We start from the raw sequence: 14,863 nt of genomic DNA, 5'->3' as shown, positions 1-14,863 counted from the left end.
CCATTATAGATAAAAAGTAGCTATTGAGTAATAAAACTATATTCAAAACTCATTATCAGAAGCCCAACTCTGAGGTATCTTCACAGTCTCTGCGGTACTAACAGTAAGCCAATGAGAGGAACAAGCAGCGAGTGACGATGATGACATTGTGATAACAAAGTTTCATTCTGTGTTATTCTTGGATGTTTTAGTCTTTAAAGTCATCATGCACAGCCCTCTCTCAGAAGACTGCAGTGAGCTCAGCAGAAGACATTTGTCTTTTGGACAGTGTTGGGTTTGGTAAACTGCTGTATTTAAATCAGCATCTTGGCACTTCAGAGAAGCTTGACACTTGAACTTAACTTTTTATCAGTTTGGAATCGACTTTTCTGTTGACAGATGCATTGCAAAAATCCACTTGATTTGACTTTTGGCAGTACCTCAAAAACGTATGTATATGGCAGATAACAGCTCGCTGGTTGGTGGTCAGTCTTTACGGCGGATCAATGAGCGCGTCATTATTGTGCAGATCCTGGTGATGATTTTTCTTTGCATCAATTTGTTGCTCATTATGACGTTTTTTAAAAAGGAGTGCTTCTACAAAACTACACGCTACATCTTATTTGCTGTTACACTACTGTCTGATAGCTTCTTATTGTTCATGTCTAATATAATGCTCATCTTTAATTATTTTCAATTTACCATGCCAGTCTGGTTATGTATCATTATCTCTGTTGTAGCAATTCTGTATTTTGTGGTCACACCAGTTACTTTGACAGCAATGACCCTTGAGCGCTACGTGGCCATTTGCATGCCCCTGCAGCATGGAGAGCTGTGCTCCCAAAGCAGCACTGTCAACTGTATCCTCATCATTCATGCTCTCAGCTCCATACCTTTTATTATAGTTTTCTCCATCTTCTTTGCATCAGCCTCACTTAGCTTTTACACACAATACAGAGTGTGCACTATCCAGATATTCATTTTGTACAGATGGCAGGATGATATTAGGGCAGGTGTGTATCAGTTTTACTTCATGCTCATGTGTATTACTATTGTATTCTGCTATGTTAAAATAATGAAAGTGGCCAAAGCCGCATCAGGAGAGCAAAGAAAGTCAACATGGAAAGGGCTCCGAACGGTAATTCTTCATGCTTTCCAGCTGCTGCTCTGTCTCATCCAGCTGTGGCTTCCATTCATAGAAACTGCTGTACTTCAGATTAGTTTTAAATTATTTATTTTTGTCAGGTACATTAACTACATCATTTTTATTCTCGCTCCAAGATGCCTGAGTCCCCTCATTTATGGCCTCAGAGATGAAACATTTGTTCATGCACTGAAAAGCTATATATATGACTTCTTTGGCTTGACTAAAAGAAATATTTGACAAATGTAGATTCAGAAAAAATGTATCAATTCTAAAAAGAAAATAAATTCTACTGAGCACGTTCAGAATCCACTTTTACGTGTTTCATTTTTAGTTTCTTGTTATAAGCTTAACTGTGATTGCATTGCTTTTCGAGCAACAATTTAAGCTCATCACTGTTATTGTATTCTTGCATCATTTGAGGTGACTACATCAATGTTAAGTTATATGTGATATTGCTTGAGACCCTTGTAGCATTCAAACCTAGCAACAAATAGGACATCCCTGTTAAAAGAGGGACTGTATTAAAAATAAATAACTGCTCTGCTGCAAATTTGTTATTCATGCAGTTAATATTATAGTTGTGAATATTTATGAGCTTTTTTCGTTCCCTCACAAACAATGACTTAAATGCATGTTTATAGAAAAGCCCTTCACCAACATTCATCCACTCACACCCCTCTTACCAATTTGCAAAACATGCAGAAAAATGCACACATGGACAACAGTGAATGACACCTGCTGTCCCATTTTAAATGACCTGCAACAAGTTAAGTATTTGCTCAAACTTGACATTCTGAAAAAGTAATGCTCCCTCTTTTCACATGTTGTCTGAAATTTGACCATAACACACTTGTTCCCTTGGCCAAGCACCCAGTGGAGACTCCAGGATGTCACTGTGTCTGGCCAATAAATAGTCCAGGACATAACCCCTTGTAGAATGCTTAACTACACTCATTTAAAAAACCAAATCAAATCAGGTTTATTTTCACATATGGAATCATACACAATACAACGTGCAGTGCAAGTCTTAGTTGCCGTTCTCCAGAACGAGTCTAACAAATAGATGAATACAAATAAAAATGAATCTAAGAAATAGATAAAATAAAAGAATGGATAAAATATAAATGAATGGTGAAACAATGAGAAAATATAATCTGGAGGTAATGAAGAGCCTCTCAAAGCGCTTCATCACCACAGAGGTCAGAGCTACAGGCTGGTAGTAATTTAGGCAGCTGGGATGAGGTTTCTTCAGGACGGGGACCACTGTCGACAGTGTGAAGCATGAAGGAGTGACGGACTGGCCGAGAGAGAAGTAGAAGATCTCTGTGAACACCGGTGCCGGCTGCTCAGCACATGCTTGTATGCACATTTTGCCGAAGTTGACCACTAATCAGAGACATTGGAAAATAACCAGTGGTGTATAAAGTACCCAAAAGCCATACTTGAGTAAAAGTAAAGATACCTTACTGGAAAATGACTCCAGTAAAAGTGAAAGTCACCTATTAGAATACTACTTGAGTAAAAGTCTTAAAGTATCTGATATTTATTGTATTAAGTATCAAAAGTAATTTTCTGATATTAAATGTACTTAAGTATTGAAAGTAAAAGTACAAGTAAATGCTGTTAATAAAAAAGCAAAGGGTCAGAACTTTGAGAATCATGAAGTTTATTCTTTTAGGAGCTGTATTGGAAATAATTGTGTTGGCTGTGATCCATCCAGGAGCAACAATGTTCAACATAATATATTGTACATAAGTATACTTTTGCATCTACTATGAACTTATCATCATAATTCTCCGAAAAGCAATATGACACTATGAAGGAGTTGTAACAGAGCGTTTATAAGTATGCTCATTCCGACTAGAGGATGGAGAGGGCAAATGCATCATATTGTGTTCAGCAAAAAATATCCACTTGATGCATCAGGTCAGTGTTTTGAGAAAGGACACCTGCCTTGTAAACTCCTATGGGCCTGATTTGAACACAATGGGCAAAGGTTTTGCTCAAGCTGAATCTGCAATTGGGCGACTGCTACCATCATAACTCCATCTGATCATCCACAAAATGACTCAAATATCAAAACATGATCAATACTAAAACAGCACCGAAAGTAACAACCCAGTCATTACTTGAAACTGAAAAATGTCCTGTTCATCTTCAAAAGAAGTTGGTTTTCAAAATTGCGAGAATTCAGTCTCGCTCTTCTTGGGCTGAAGACTAGTCCTGCGATGCTAACTAGCCTTTCACAGGCCGCTGAGGCAGGTAGAGGTGTGTTCAGCTTCACACACAGCTTGCGCACAGCTGGGAAGGATTTCCCTAATACTAACCCTAATGCTAACCTTAATGCTAACACTAATGCTGCGCTCTCGCGGCTCCTGTCAATCCTATGGTGTGGTGGCTAGCTAACGTTAAGTTAGCTAACGTTAAGTTAGCTAACGTTAGCTAACTAGTGCTGCAATGATTATAGCTAAGATGACTCAAATCAACAAAATCTCACAACTGTCAACACTTCCTCAGCTCACTAACTCGCTAGCGATCCACGGGTGTTGGTCTTCGTCACCACCGTAGTTTGTTGCGGGAGTAGCAGGTGCTTCCATTTCTGCTTCCATCATGAAATCAGTCATCACAGAGTGGAATTCTACTCATGCTAGCTAGCTAGCTAGCTAGCTAGCATCCTGGGCATCACTGGGAATCTAAACGCCGCGGCTTTGAGGGCACTTGTTTGCAATTGCGCATTAACGTGATTAACCAATGATTTAACTTGCAAGCTAGGACCACTGATTCACCAAACGTGCTTGCTTGCAGTCTGTGTTCCACCACAGTCCCCGACATTGGTCTCATGATTCATTTTTTTCTAAAGATAGATTTGATTTTGTAGCGAGTAACGAAGGTTTCAGGGTAAATGTATCGGAGTCAAAGTATCAGTTTTCTTTGCAAAATGTAGTGAAGTAAAAGTGAAAGTCAACAGAAATATAAATAGTAAAGTAAAGTACAGATATCCAAAAAACGACTTAAGTACAGTAACAAAGTATTTCTACTTCGTTACTATACACCACTGAAAATAACCATACACAATCTACTTTGATTGTAGTTCCTTCTGATTTCATAACTCCAATATTATTGCATTTTGTGGTTTAACACCTAGCTGTTGTTTTTAATGTTAAGTGTAAAATATTCAATGGGATAAGCATGATAAAGCAAGTGTGATGCTGCAAACAGCAAATGTATGGATTATTTCTGAATTAATGTCACTAAAATGGCAAAATGGTCATCAACATTTTGATCTAATGTCATTTTTTAGAACATTTGCATATTTCAGTCTCTTTTTTGTACACTTTTTTACATTAACACAGCACAATGTAAAATATTGCCTTGAAACCATAACCAAACCATTATAGATAAAAAAGTAGCTATTGAGTAATAAAACTATATTCAAAACTCATTAAGAGAAGCCCAACGGCTGAGGTATCTTCACAGTCTCTGCGGTACTAACAGTAAGCCAATGAGAGGAACAAGCAGCGAGTGACGATGATGACATTGTGATAACAAAGTTTCATTCGGTGTTATTCTTGGATGTTTTCGTCTTTAAAGTCATCATGCACAGCCCTCTCTCAGAAGACTGCAGTGAGCTCAGCAGAAGACGTTTGTCTTTTGGACAGTGTTGGGTTTGGTAAACTGCTGTATTTAAATCAGCATCTTGGCACTTCAGAGAAGCTTGACACTTGAACTTAACTTTTTATCAGTTTGGAATCGACTTTTCTGTTGACAGATGCATTGCAAAAATCCACTTGATTTGACTTTTGGCAGTACCTCAAAAACGTATGTATATGGCAGATAACAGCTCGCTGGTTGGTGGTCAGTCTTTACGGCGGATCAATGAGCGCGTCATTATTGTGCAGATCCTGGTGATGATTTTTCTTTGCATCAATTTGTTGCTCATTATGACGTTTTTTAAAAAGGAGTGCTTCTACAAAACTACACGCTACATCTTATTTGCTGTTACACTACTGTCTGATAGCTTCTTATTGTTCATGTCTAATATAATGCTCATCTTTAGCTATATTCAATTTACCATGCCAGTTTGGTTTTGTATCATTATCTCTGCTGTAGTAATTCTGTATTTTACAGTCACACCAGTTACTTTGACAGCAATGACCCTGGAGCGCTACGTGGCCATTTGCATGCCCCTGCGCCATGGAGAGCTGTGCTCCCAAAGCAGCACTGTGAACTGTATCCTCATCATTCATGCTCTCAGCTCCATACCTTTTATTATAGTTTTCTCCATCTTCTTTGCATCAGCCTCACTTAGCTTTTACACACAATACAGAGTGTGCACTATCCAGATATTCATTTTGTACAGATGGCAGGATGATATTAGGGCAGGTGTGTATCAGTTTTACTTTGTGCTCATGTGTATTACTATTGTATTCTGCTATGTTAAAATAATGAAAGTGGCCAAAGCTGCATCAGGAGAGCAAAGAAAGTCAACATGGAAAGGGCTCCGAACGGTAATTCTTCATGCTTTCCAGCTGCTGCTCTGTCTCATCCAGCTGTGGTGTCCATTCATAGAAACTGCTGTACTTCAGATTAGTTTTAAATTATTTATTTTTGTCAAGTACATTAACTACATAATTTTTATTCTCGCTCCAAGGTGCCTGAGTCCCCTCATTTATGGCCTCAGGGATGAAACATTTGTTCATGCACTGAAAAGCTATGACTTCTTTGGCTTGACTGAAAGTAATATTTGACAAATGTAGATTCAGAAAAAATGCATCAATTAAAAAAAGAAAATAAATTCTACTGAGCACGTTCGGAATCCACTTTTACGTGTTTTATTTTTAGTTTCTTGTTATAAGCTTAACTGTGATTGCATTGCTTTTCAAGCAACAATTTAAGCTCATCACTGTTATTGTATTCTTGCATCATTTGAGGTGACTACATCAATGTTAAGTTATATGTGATATTGCTTGAGACCCTTGTAGCATTCAAACCTAGCAACAAATAGGACATCCCTGTTAAAAGAGGGACTGTATTAACAATAAATAACTGCTCTGCTGCAAATTTGTTATTCCTGCAGTTAATATTATAGTTGTGAATATTTATGAGCTTTTATCATTCCCTCACAAACAATGACTGGAATGCATGTTTATAGAAAAGCCCTTCACCAACATTCATCCACTCACACCCCTCTTACCAATTTGCAAAACATGCAGAAAAATGCACACATGGACAACAGTGAATGACACCTGCTGTCCCATTTTAAATGACCTGCAACAAGTTAAGTATTTGTTCAAACTTGACATTCTGAAAAAGTAATGCTCCCTCTTTTCACATGCTGTCTGAAATTTGACCAGAACACACTTGTTCCCTTGGCCAAGCACCCAGTGGAGACTCCAGGATGTCACTGTGTCTGGCCAATAAATAGTCCAGGACATAACCCCTTGTAGAATGCTTAACTACACTCATTTAAAAAAACAAATCAAATCAGGTTTATTTTCACATATGGAATCATACACAATACAACGTGCAGTGCAAGTCTTAGTTGCCGTTCTCCAGAACGAGTCTAACAAATAGATGAATACAAATAAAAATGAATCTAAGAAATAGATAAAATAAAAGAATGGATAAAATATAAATGAATGGTGAAACAATGAGAAAATATAATCTGGAGGTAATGAAGAGCCTCTCAAAGCGCTTCATCACCACAGAGGTCAGAGCTACAGGCTGGTAGTAATTTAGGCAGCTGGGATGAGGTTTCTTCAGGACGGGGACCACTGTCGACAGTGTGAAGCATGAAGGAGTGACGGACTGGCCGAGAGAGAAGTAGAAGATCTCTGTGAACACCGGTGCCGGCTGCTCATAACATGCTTGTATGCACATTTTGCTGAAGTTGACCACTATTCAGAGACATTGGAAAATAACCAGTGGTGTATAAAGTACCCAAAAGCCATACTTGAGTAAAAGTAAAGATACCTTACTGGAAAATGACTCCAGTAAAAGTGAAAGTCACCTACTGGAATACTACTTGAGTAAAAGTCTTAAAGTATCTGATATTTATTGTATTAAGTATCAAAAGTAATTTTCTGATATTAAATGTACTTAAGTATTGAAAGTAAAAGTACAAGTAAATGCTGTTAATAAAAAAGCAAAGGGTCAGAATTTTGAGAATTATGAAGTTTATTATTTTAAGTGCTGTGGCACCATGACCAAGGACAAGGAGCTGTTGGAAATAATTGTGTTAGCTGTGATCCATCCAGGAGCAACAATGTTCAACATAATATATTGTACATAAGTATACTTTTGCATCTACTATGAACTTATCATCATAATTCTCCGAAAAGCAATATGACACTATGAAGGAGTTGTAACAGTGCGTTTATAAGTATGCTCATTCCGACTAGAGGATGGAGAGGGCAAATGCATCATATTGTGTTCAGCAAAAAATATCCACTTGATGCATCAGGTCAGTGTTTTGAGAAAGGACACCTGCCTTGTAAACTCCTATGGGCCTGATTTGAACACAATAGGCAAAGATTTTGCTCAAGCTGAATCTGCAATTGGGCGACTGCTACCATCATAACTCCATCTGATCATCCACTAAATGACTCAAATATCAAAACATGATCAATACTAAAGCAGCACCGAAAGTAACAACCCAGTCATTACTTGAAACTGAAAAATGTCCTGTTCATCTTCAAAAGAAGTTGGTTTTCAAAATTGCGAGAATTCAGTCTCGCTCTTCTTGGGCTGAAGACTAGTCCTGCGATGCTAACTAGCCTTTCACAGGCCGCTGAGGCAGGTAGAGGTGTGTTCAGCTTCACAGACAGCTTGCGCACAGCTGGGAAGGATTTCCCTAATGCTAACCTTAATGCTAACCCTAATGCTAACACTAATGCTGACACTAATGCTGCGCTCTCGCGGCTCCTGTCAATCCTATGGTGTGGTGGCTAGCTAACGTTAAGTTAGCTAACGTTAGCTAACTAGTGCTGCAATGATTATTGCTAAGATGACTCAAATCAACAAAATCTCACAACTGTCAACACTTCCTCAGCTCACTAACTCGCTAGCGATCCACGGGTGTTGGTCTTCGTCACCACCGTAGTTTGTTGCGGGAGTAGCAGGTGCTTCCATTTCTGCTTCCATCATGAAATCAGTCATCGTAGAGTGGAATTCTACTCATGTTAGCTAGCTAGCTAGCTAGCATCCTGGGCATCACTGGGAATCTAAACGCCGCGGCTTTGAGGGCACTTGTTTGCAATTGCGCATTAACGTGATTAACCAATGATTTAACTTGCAAGCTAGGACCACTGATTCGCCAAACGTGCTTGCTTGCAGTCTGTGTTCCACTACAGTCCCCGACGTTGGTCTCATGATTCATTTTTTTCTAAAGATAGATTTGATTTTGTAGCGAGTAACGAAGGTTTCAGGGGAAATGTATCGGAGTCAAAGTATCAGTTTTCTTTGCAAAATGTAGTGAAGTAAAAGTGAAAGTCAACAGAAATATGAATAGTAAAGTACAGATATCCAAAAAAATGACTTAAGTACAGTAACAAAGTATTTCTACTTCGTTACTATACACCACTGAAAATAACCATACACAATCTACTTTGATTTTAGTTCCTTCTGATTTCATAACTCCAATATTATTGCATTTGGTGGTTTAACACCTAGCTGTTGTTTTTAATGTTAAGTGTAAAATATTCAATGGGATAAGCATGATAAAGCAAGTGTGATGCTGCAAACAGCAAATGTATGGATTATTTCTGAATTAATGTCACTAAAATGGCAAAATGGTCATCAACATTTTGATCTAATGTCATTTTTTTAGAACATTTGCATATTTCAGTCTCTTTTTTGTACACTTTTTTACATTAACACAGCACAATGTAAAATATTGCCATGAAACCATAACCAAACCATTATAGATAAAAAGTAGCTATTGAGTAATAAAACTATATTCAAAACTCATTATCAGAAGCCCAACGGCTGAGGTATCTTCACAGTCTCTGCGGTACTAACAGTAAGCCAATGAGAGGAACAAGCAGCGAGTGACGATGATGACATTGTGATAACAAAGTTTCATTCGGTGTTATTCTTGGATGTTTTCGTCTTTAAAGTCATCATGCACAGCCCTCTCTCAGAAGACTGCAGTTAGCTCAGCAGAAGACATTTGTCTTTTGGACAGTGTTGGGTTTGGTAAACTGCTGTATTTAAATCAGCATCTTGGCACTTCAGAGAAGCTTGACACTTGAACTTAACTTTTTATCAGTTTGGAATCGACTTTTCTGTTGACAGATGCATTGCAAAAATCCACTTGATTTGACTTTTGGCAGTACCTCAAAAACATATGTATATGGCAGATAACAGCTCGCTGGTTGGTGGTCAGTCTTTACGGCGGATCAATGAGCGCGTCATTATTGTGCAGATCCTGGTGATGATTTTTCTTTGCATCAATTTGTTGCTTATTATAACGTTTTTTAAAAAGGAGTGCTTCTACAAAACTACACGCTACATCTTATTTGCTGTTACACTACTGTCTGATAGCTTCTTATTGTTCATGTCTAATATAATGCTCATCTTTAGCTATATTCCATTTACCATGCCAGTTTGGTTTTGCATCATTATCTCTGCTGTAATAATTCTGTATTTTACAGTCACACCAGTTACTTTGACAGCAATGACCCTGGAGCGCTACGTGGCCATTTGCATGCCCCTGCGCCATGGAGAGCTGTGCTCCCAAAGCAGCACTGTGAACTGTATCCTCATCATTCACGCTCTCAGCTCCGTACCTTTTATTATAGTTTTCTCCATCTTCTTTGCATCAGCCTCACTTAGCTTTTACACACAATACAGAGTGTGCTCTATCGAGATATTAATTTTGTACAGATGGCAGGATGATATTAGGGCAGGTGTGTATCAGTTTTACTTCATGCTCATGTGTATTACTATTGTATTCTGCTATGTTAAAATAATGAAAGTGGCCAAAGCTGCATCAGGAGAGCAAAGAAAGTCAACATGGAAAGGGCTCCGAACGGTAATTCTTCATGCTTTCCAGCTGCTGCTCTGTCTCATCCAGCTGTGGCTTCCATTCATAGAAACTGCTGTACTTCAGATTAGTTTTAAATTATTTATTTTTGTCAGGTACATTAACTACATCATTTTTATTCTCGCTCCAAGATGCCTGAGTCCCCTCATTTATGGCCTCAGAGATGAAACATTTGTTCATGCACTGAAAAGCTATATATATGACTTCTTTGGCTTGACTAAAAGTAATATTTGACAAATGTAGATTCAGAAAAAATGCATCAATTAAAAAAAGAAAATAAATTCTACTGAGCATGTTTGAAATTCACTTTTACATGTTTTATTATTTGTCATTGTTATAAGCGTAACTGTGACTGTTTGCTTTTCAAGCAACCATTTAAGCTCAACACTGTTTTTTTCTTGCATCATTTGAGCTGACTACATCTTCCTTTATGTTTATATGTTCTTGATTATACGTTCTGTGCATGAAGTATAATTTATCTGCCATTGTTCATGTTGAATAATGAGAAATGTCATGTGTAGGGGTTTTGCCTAATCTCATTGGCCTAATTTTGATCATACAAATGTATGTTGATGCGTATGAGTCTGTTCTTCGATAGCCGATGCTTCCTAAAGACGGTTAATACTTTGCTTGTGATATTGTTGCATTAAATTAACACGTGCAATGCAATTCTGCCTAGCAAAACTTCAGTTTGTTCTATTACCCAACTTAAAAAATGAAAATTGAGTTAAGGAGGCCGAGAGCAGCAAACAGAGACAGCTCGCCTTTAAAATATAAATATATATGAAGTCATTTTTCTGAAGATATATGAAGTCATATTATCAATTTATTCTTTAAATTAAGGCTTGTTAAGCTCTTTGGGTGAATGTTACGGGCTATAGTGTTAAGACATGTGATGAATCTGTAAAATAATGGGTTCCCTGAGTGCCCAATGTTGTCATGACAATAACGCCACTAAACTATTCCATGTTACGTTTTTTTATTGTTCGTACTTTTAACTAATCCACATGAAACTAAATTAATTGATAAATAAAAATCGTTTTGCTGGATTATCTTCTGGCCTGTATAAAACGAAGATAAATCCATTGTTACTCAAAATGTGTTTCTACATTATTGCATCAGAGTGCACATGTTTCTGTTTGTATTACAGTGCTTATTAAAAATAGTTCTAACATATAAAACATTTAACTTTTCAAATTGCTCTACTTTTGTCACGATCAGGCTTTGCCTTGTGTGTGTGTTTTTCTGTAGCTCCTCACTCTACCTGTCAGCCACTCCCTCAGCACCAGTCCAACTCCCTGTCCCTGATCAGTAATCAAGCACTCCCTCATCAGCACAACTCTCCTCACCTGTTCAAGTCACCTTATAAACCCCTGTCTCTCAGTCACTCACTGCCAGGTCATTGTTTATGTTTCATACCTAACCGCCCGTTTTTGCTCGTCCTGTTCCCGGTTTCCCAGTCTGCCTGCCCTGCCTCGTCCTGCCGGATTTCCCCCCTCGTTTCTTGTCTCATCCTTGGATTCCCTGTTGTGTTTGTGTTTCATTAAAACCCTTTTTTCTCACTGCATCTGAATGTCTGCGCTTGAGTCCTCATCATGCCCCGTGACAACTTTTAAGAAATTACAGACTTTTTCTACCCGTGCCTGCTGCCTGTTGGCTTCATGGTAACATGGATTTCAAGCCAGCCAGTCAGCTTCTTCCCATCTTTAAACTTTATTTCAGACTCTTTTGTCATCTATTATTAAGTAGTACTAATAATTATTATTGCCGCATCTGCATGTAGGCTACAAAGAGACACTGCATCCATGGAAAGCAAAATTAAGTTGCGCAATAACTTTATATGAGAGAACCTAGATCTGCTGGTTCTATGGCCTCAGTATTTGTCCACAAAAGCATGTGTCAAAGCACAAGTTTCATGCTATATAGTCATTTAAAATGGTCAATACACTGTAGTTAATTAAAGCAGAGCAATTAAAAAAGTTCAATTTATTTTATGTGTTATTAGTATTGGTAATACGCATTGTAATACAGACTCATGTTGTGGCCAACATTATGAGGATCCTGTTGGAGACTGTCGTATTGAAAATGCTATTTAGGTAAAGGTTAGCACTCAATCTATTTATCGGAAGTACACTCATATTTAACTTCATATTCATTATTCTTATGCAATGATAAGTAACAATGTGAAAGCACCTATGCATGACGACGGATTCATATTTGTTTTCTACAGATGAATGGATAATCCAGCAAAAGGATTTTTATTTATTCTTTTATTTTATGTAGAATAGTTAAAAGTAGCTGTAAATAAACTTGAAGGATTTGATATGGCTTAACTGCAGAAATAAAGTCAAAGTTCAAGGTAAATCAACTCTTTTTACAGTCAGACTCATCACACGTTCCAAAACTGTAGCCTGTATCATTCACCCACATAGTTTAAGAAGCCATAATGAAATAAATACATTGTTAATATAATCAATCATTACATACAGATAACTCGGTGTTTGCGCCAGTTTATTCACGATCAGTTGTGGGAAAGTGGCAGAAATATGACTTTATGACAGTTATATATTATGTTCAATATTTAGAATATTTTTTAATTTTTTTAATTTAGCTCTCCTTAAATTGATCGCTGGACTAAACACATTTGAAAACGCGCAACCTTTACCTTGAAGGCTATCTCTGTTTCTGGCTCTCGACCTCCTTGACTCAACTGTCATTTTTCAAGTTGAGTAATAGAACAAGCTGGCGGTTTAGTGCGCGGATTTGCATTGCACGTGTTCATTCAATGTGACAATAACAAAGGCCAAGCATTAACTGCGTTAAGGCAGCTTCGGATATCGAAGAACAGACTCACACGCATCAACAAACATTTGCATAAGTAGGCCAATGAATACAATGAACTGTATAATTTTACTGGTTCATTAAAAGTTGTGGCCACCAGGGGGCATCGATCAGAAGGCACTCCAGACAAGATGTTCCTTTGAGAGGTTTATTGACAGTAGTCAAACAAGCGAGTCTGTGTGGTTTGCAGTGCTGTATAAAGTACCCAAAAGCCATACTTGAGTAAAAGTAAAGATACCTTACTGGAAAATTACTCCAGTAAAAGTAAAAAGTCACCTATTAGAATACTACTTGAGTAAAAGTCTTAAATTATCTGATATTTATTGTACTTAAGTATCAAAAGTAATTTTCTGATATTAAATGTACTTAAGTATTGAAAGTAAAAGTACAAGTAAATGCTGTTAATAAAAAAGCAAAGGGTCAGCATTTTGAGAATTATGAAGTTTATTCTTTTAAGTGCTGTGGCACCATGACCAAGGACAAGGAGCTGTTGGAAATAATTGGGTTGGCTGTGATCCATCCAGGAGCAACAATGTTCAACATAATATATTGTACATAAGTATACTTTTGCATCTACTATGAACTTATCATCATAATTCTCCGAAAAGCAATATGACACTATGAAGGAGTTGTAACAGAGCGTTTATAAGTATGCTCATTCCGACTAGAGGATGGAGAGGGCAAATGCATAATATTGTGTTCAGCAAAAAATATCTACTTGATGCATCAGGTCAGTGTTTTGAGAAAGGACACCTGCCTTGTAAACTCCTATTGGCCTGATTTGAACACAATAGGCAAAGGTTTTGCTCAAGCTGAATCTGCAATTGGGCGACTGCTACCATCATAACTCCATCTGATCATCCACTAAATGACTCAAATATCAAAACATGATCAATACTAAAGCAGCACCGAAAGTAACAACCCAGTCATTACTTGAAACTGAAAAATGTCCTGTTCATCTTCAAAAGAAGTTGGTTTTCAAAATTGCGAGAATTCAGTCTCGCTCTTCTTGGGCTGAAGACTAGTCCTGCGATGCTAAATAGCCTTTCACAGGCCGCTGAGGCAGGTAGAGGTGTGTTCAGCTTCACAGACAGCTTGCGCACAGCTGGGAAGGATTTCCCTAATGCTAACACTAATGCTAACCCTAATGCTAACACTAATGCTGACACTAATGCTAACACTAATGCTAACACTAATGCTAACACTAATGCTAACACTAATGCTGACACTAATGCTGCGCTGTCGCGGCTCCTGTCAATCCTATGGTGTGGTGGCTAGCTAACGTTAGCTAACTAGTGCTGCAATGATTATAGCTAAGATGACTCAAATCAACAAAATCTCACAACTGTCAACACTTCCTCAGCTCACTAACTCGCAAGCGATCCACGGGTGTTGGTCTTCGTCACCACCGTCGTTTGTTGCGGGAGTAGCAGGTGCTTCCATTTCTGCTTCCGTCATGAAATCAGTCATCGTAGAGTGGAATTCTACTCATGTTAGCTAGCTAGCTAGCTAGCATCCTGGGCATCACTGGGAATCTAAACGCCGCGGCTTTGAGGGCACTTGTTTGCAATTGCGCATTAACGTGATTAACCAATGATTTAACTTGCAAGCTAGGACCACTGATTTGCCAAACCTGCTTGATTGCAGTCTGTGTTCCACCACAGTCCCCGACGTCGGTCTCATGATTCATTTTTTAGCGAGTAACGAAGGTTTCAGGGGAAATGTATCGGAGTCAAAGTATCAGTTTTCTTTGCAAAATGTAGTGAAGTAAAAGTGAAAGTCAACAGAAATATGAATAGTAAAGTACAGATATCCAAAAAAACGACTTAAGTACAGTAACAAAGTATTTC

At 38.0% G+C, this 14,863-nt stretch overlaps 3 protein-coding genes across 3 annotated transcripts; all 3 read left to right on the top strand.

The window, feature by feature from the left end:
• Positions 1-436: 436 nt before the first annotated feature.
• LOC142959509 (odorant receptor 131-2-like) lies at positions 437-1,363 on the top strand. The gene has a single exon (XM_076100819.1). The coding sequence runs from the start codon at positions 437-439 to the stop codon at positions 1,361-1,363; it is 927 nt and encodes a 308-aa protein (XP_075956934.1).
• Positions 1,364-4,953: 3,590 nt separating this feature from the next.
• Positions 4,954-5,874, top strand: LOC142959514 (odorant receptor 131-2-like). The gene has a single exon (XM_076100825.1). The coding sequence runs from the start codon at positions 4,954-4,956 to the stop codon at positions 5,872-5,874; it is 921 nt and encodes a 306-aa protein (XP_075956940.1).
• A 3,605-nt stretch (positions 5,875-9,479) lies between these two features.
• Positions 9,480-10,406, top strand: LOC142959476 (odorant receptor 131-2-like). The gene has a single exon (XM_076100757.1). The coding sequence runs from the start codon at positions 9,480-9,482 to the stop codon at positions 10,404-10,406; it is 927 nt and encodes a 308-aa protein (XP_075956872.1).
• Positions 10,407-14,863: the final 4,457 nt, after the last annotated feature.

The sequence above is a fragment of the Anarhichas minor genome, unplaced genomic scaffold (genome assembly GCF_050575085.1).
Source record: "Anarhichas minor isolate MPS153535 unplaced genomic scaffold, ASM5057508v1 ptg000026l, whole genome shotgun sequence".
NCBI classification, from domain to species: Eukaryota; Metazoa; Chordata; class Actinopteri; order Perciformes; family Anarhichadidae; genus Anarhichas; species Anarhichas minor.
The sequence above is the reverse complement of the archived record's forward strand: the minus strand, read 5'-3'. Positions and strand labels throughout refer to the sequence as shown.

Excerpts from the sequence above, each read along its gene's own strand:
- LOC142959514 (XM_076100825.1), top strand. The coding sequence starts at position 4,954 with ATGGCAGATAACAGCTCGCTGGTTGGTGGTCAGTCTTTACGGCGGATC.
- LOC142959509 (XM_076100819.1), top strand. The coding sequence starts at position 437 with ATGGCAGATAACAGCTCGCTGGTTGGTGGTCAGTCTTTACGGCGGATC.
- LOC142959476 (XM_076100757.1), top strand. The coding sequence starts at position 9,480 with ATGGCAGATAACAGCTCGCTGGTTGGTGGTCAGTCTTTACGGCGGATC.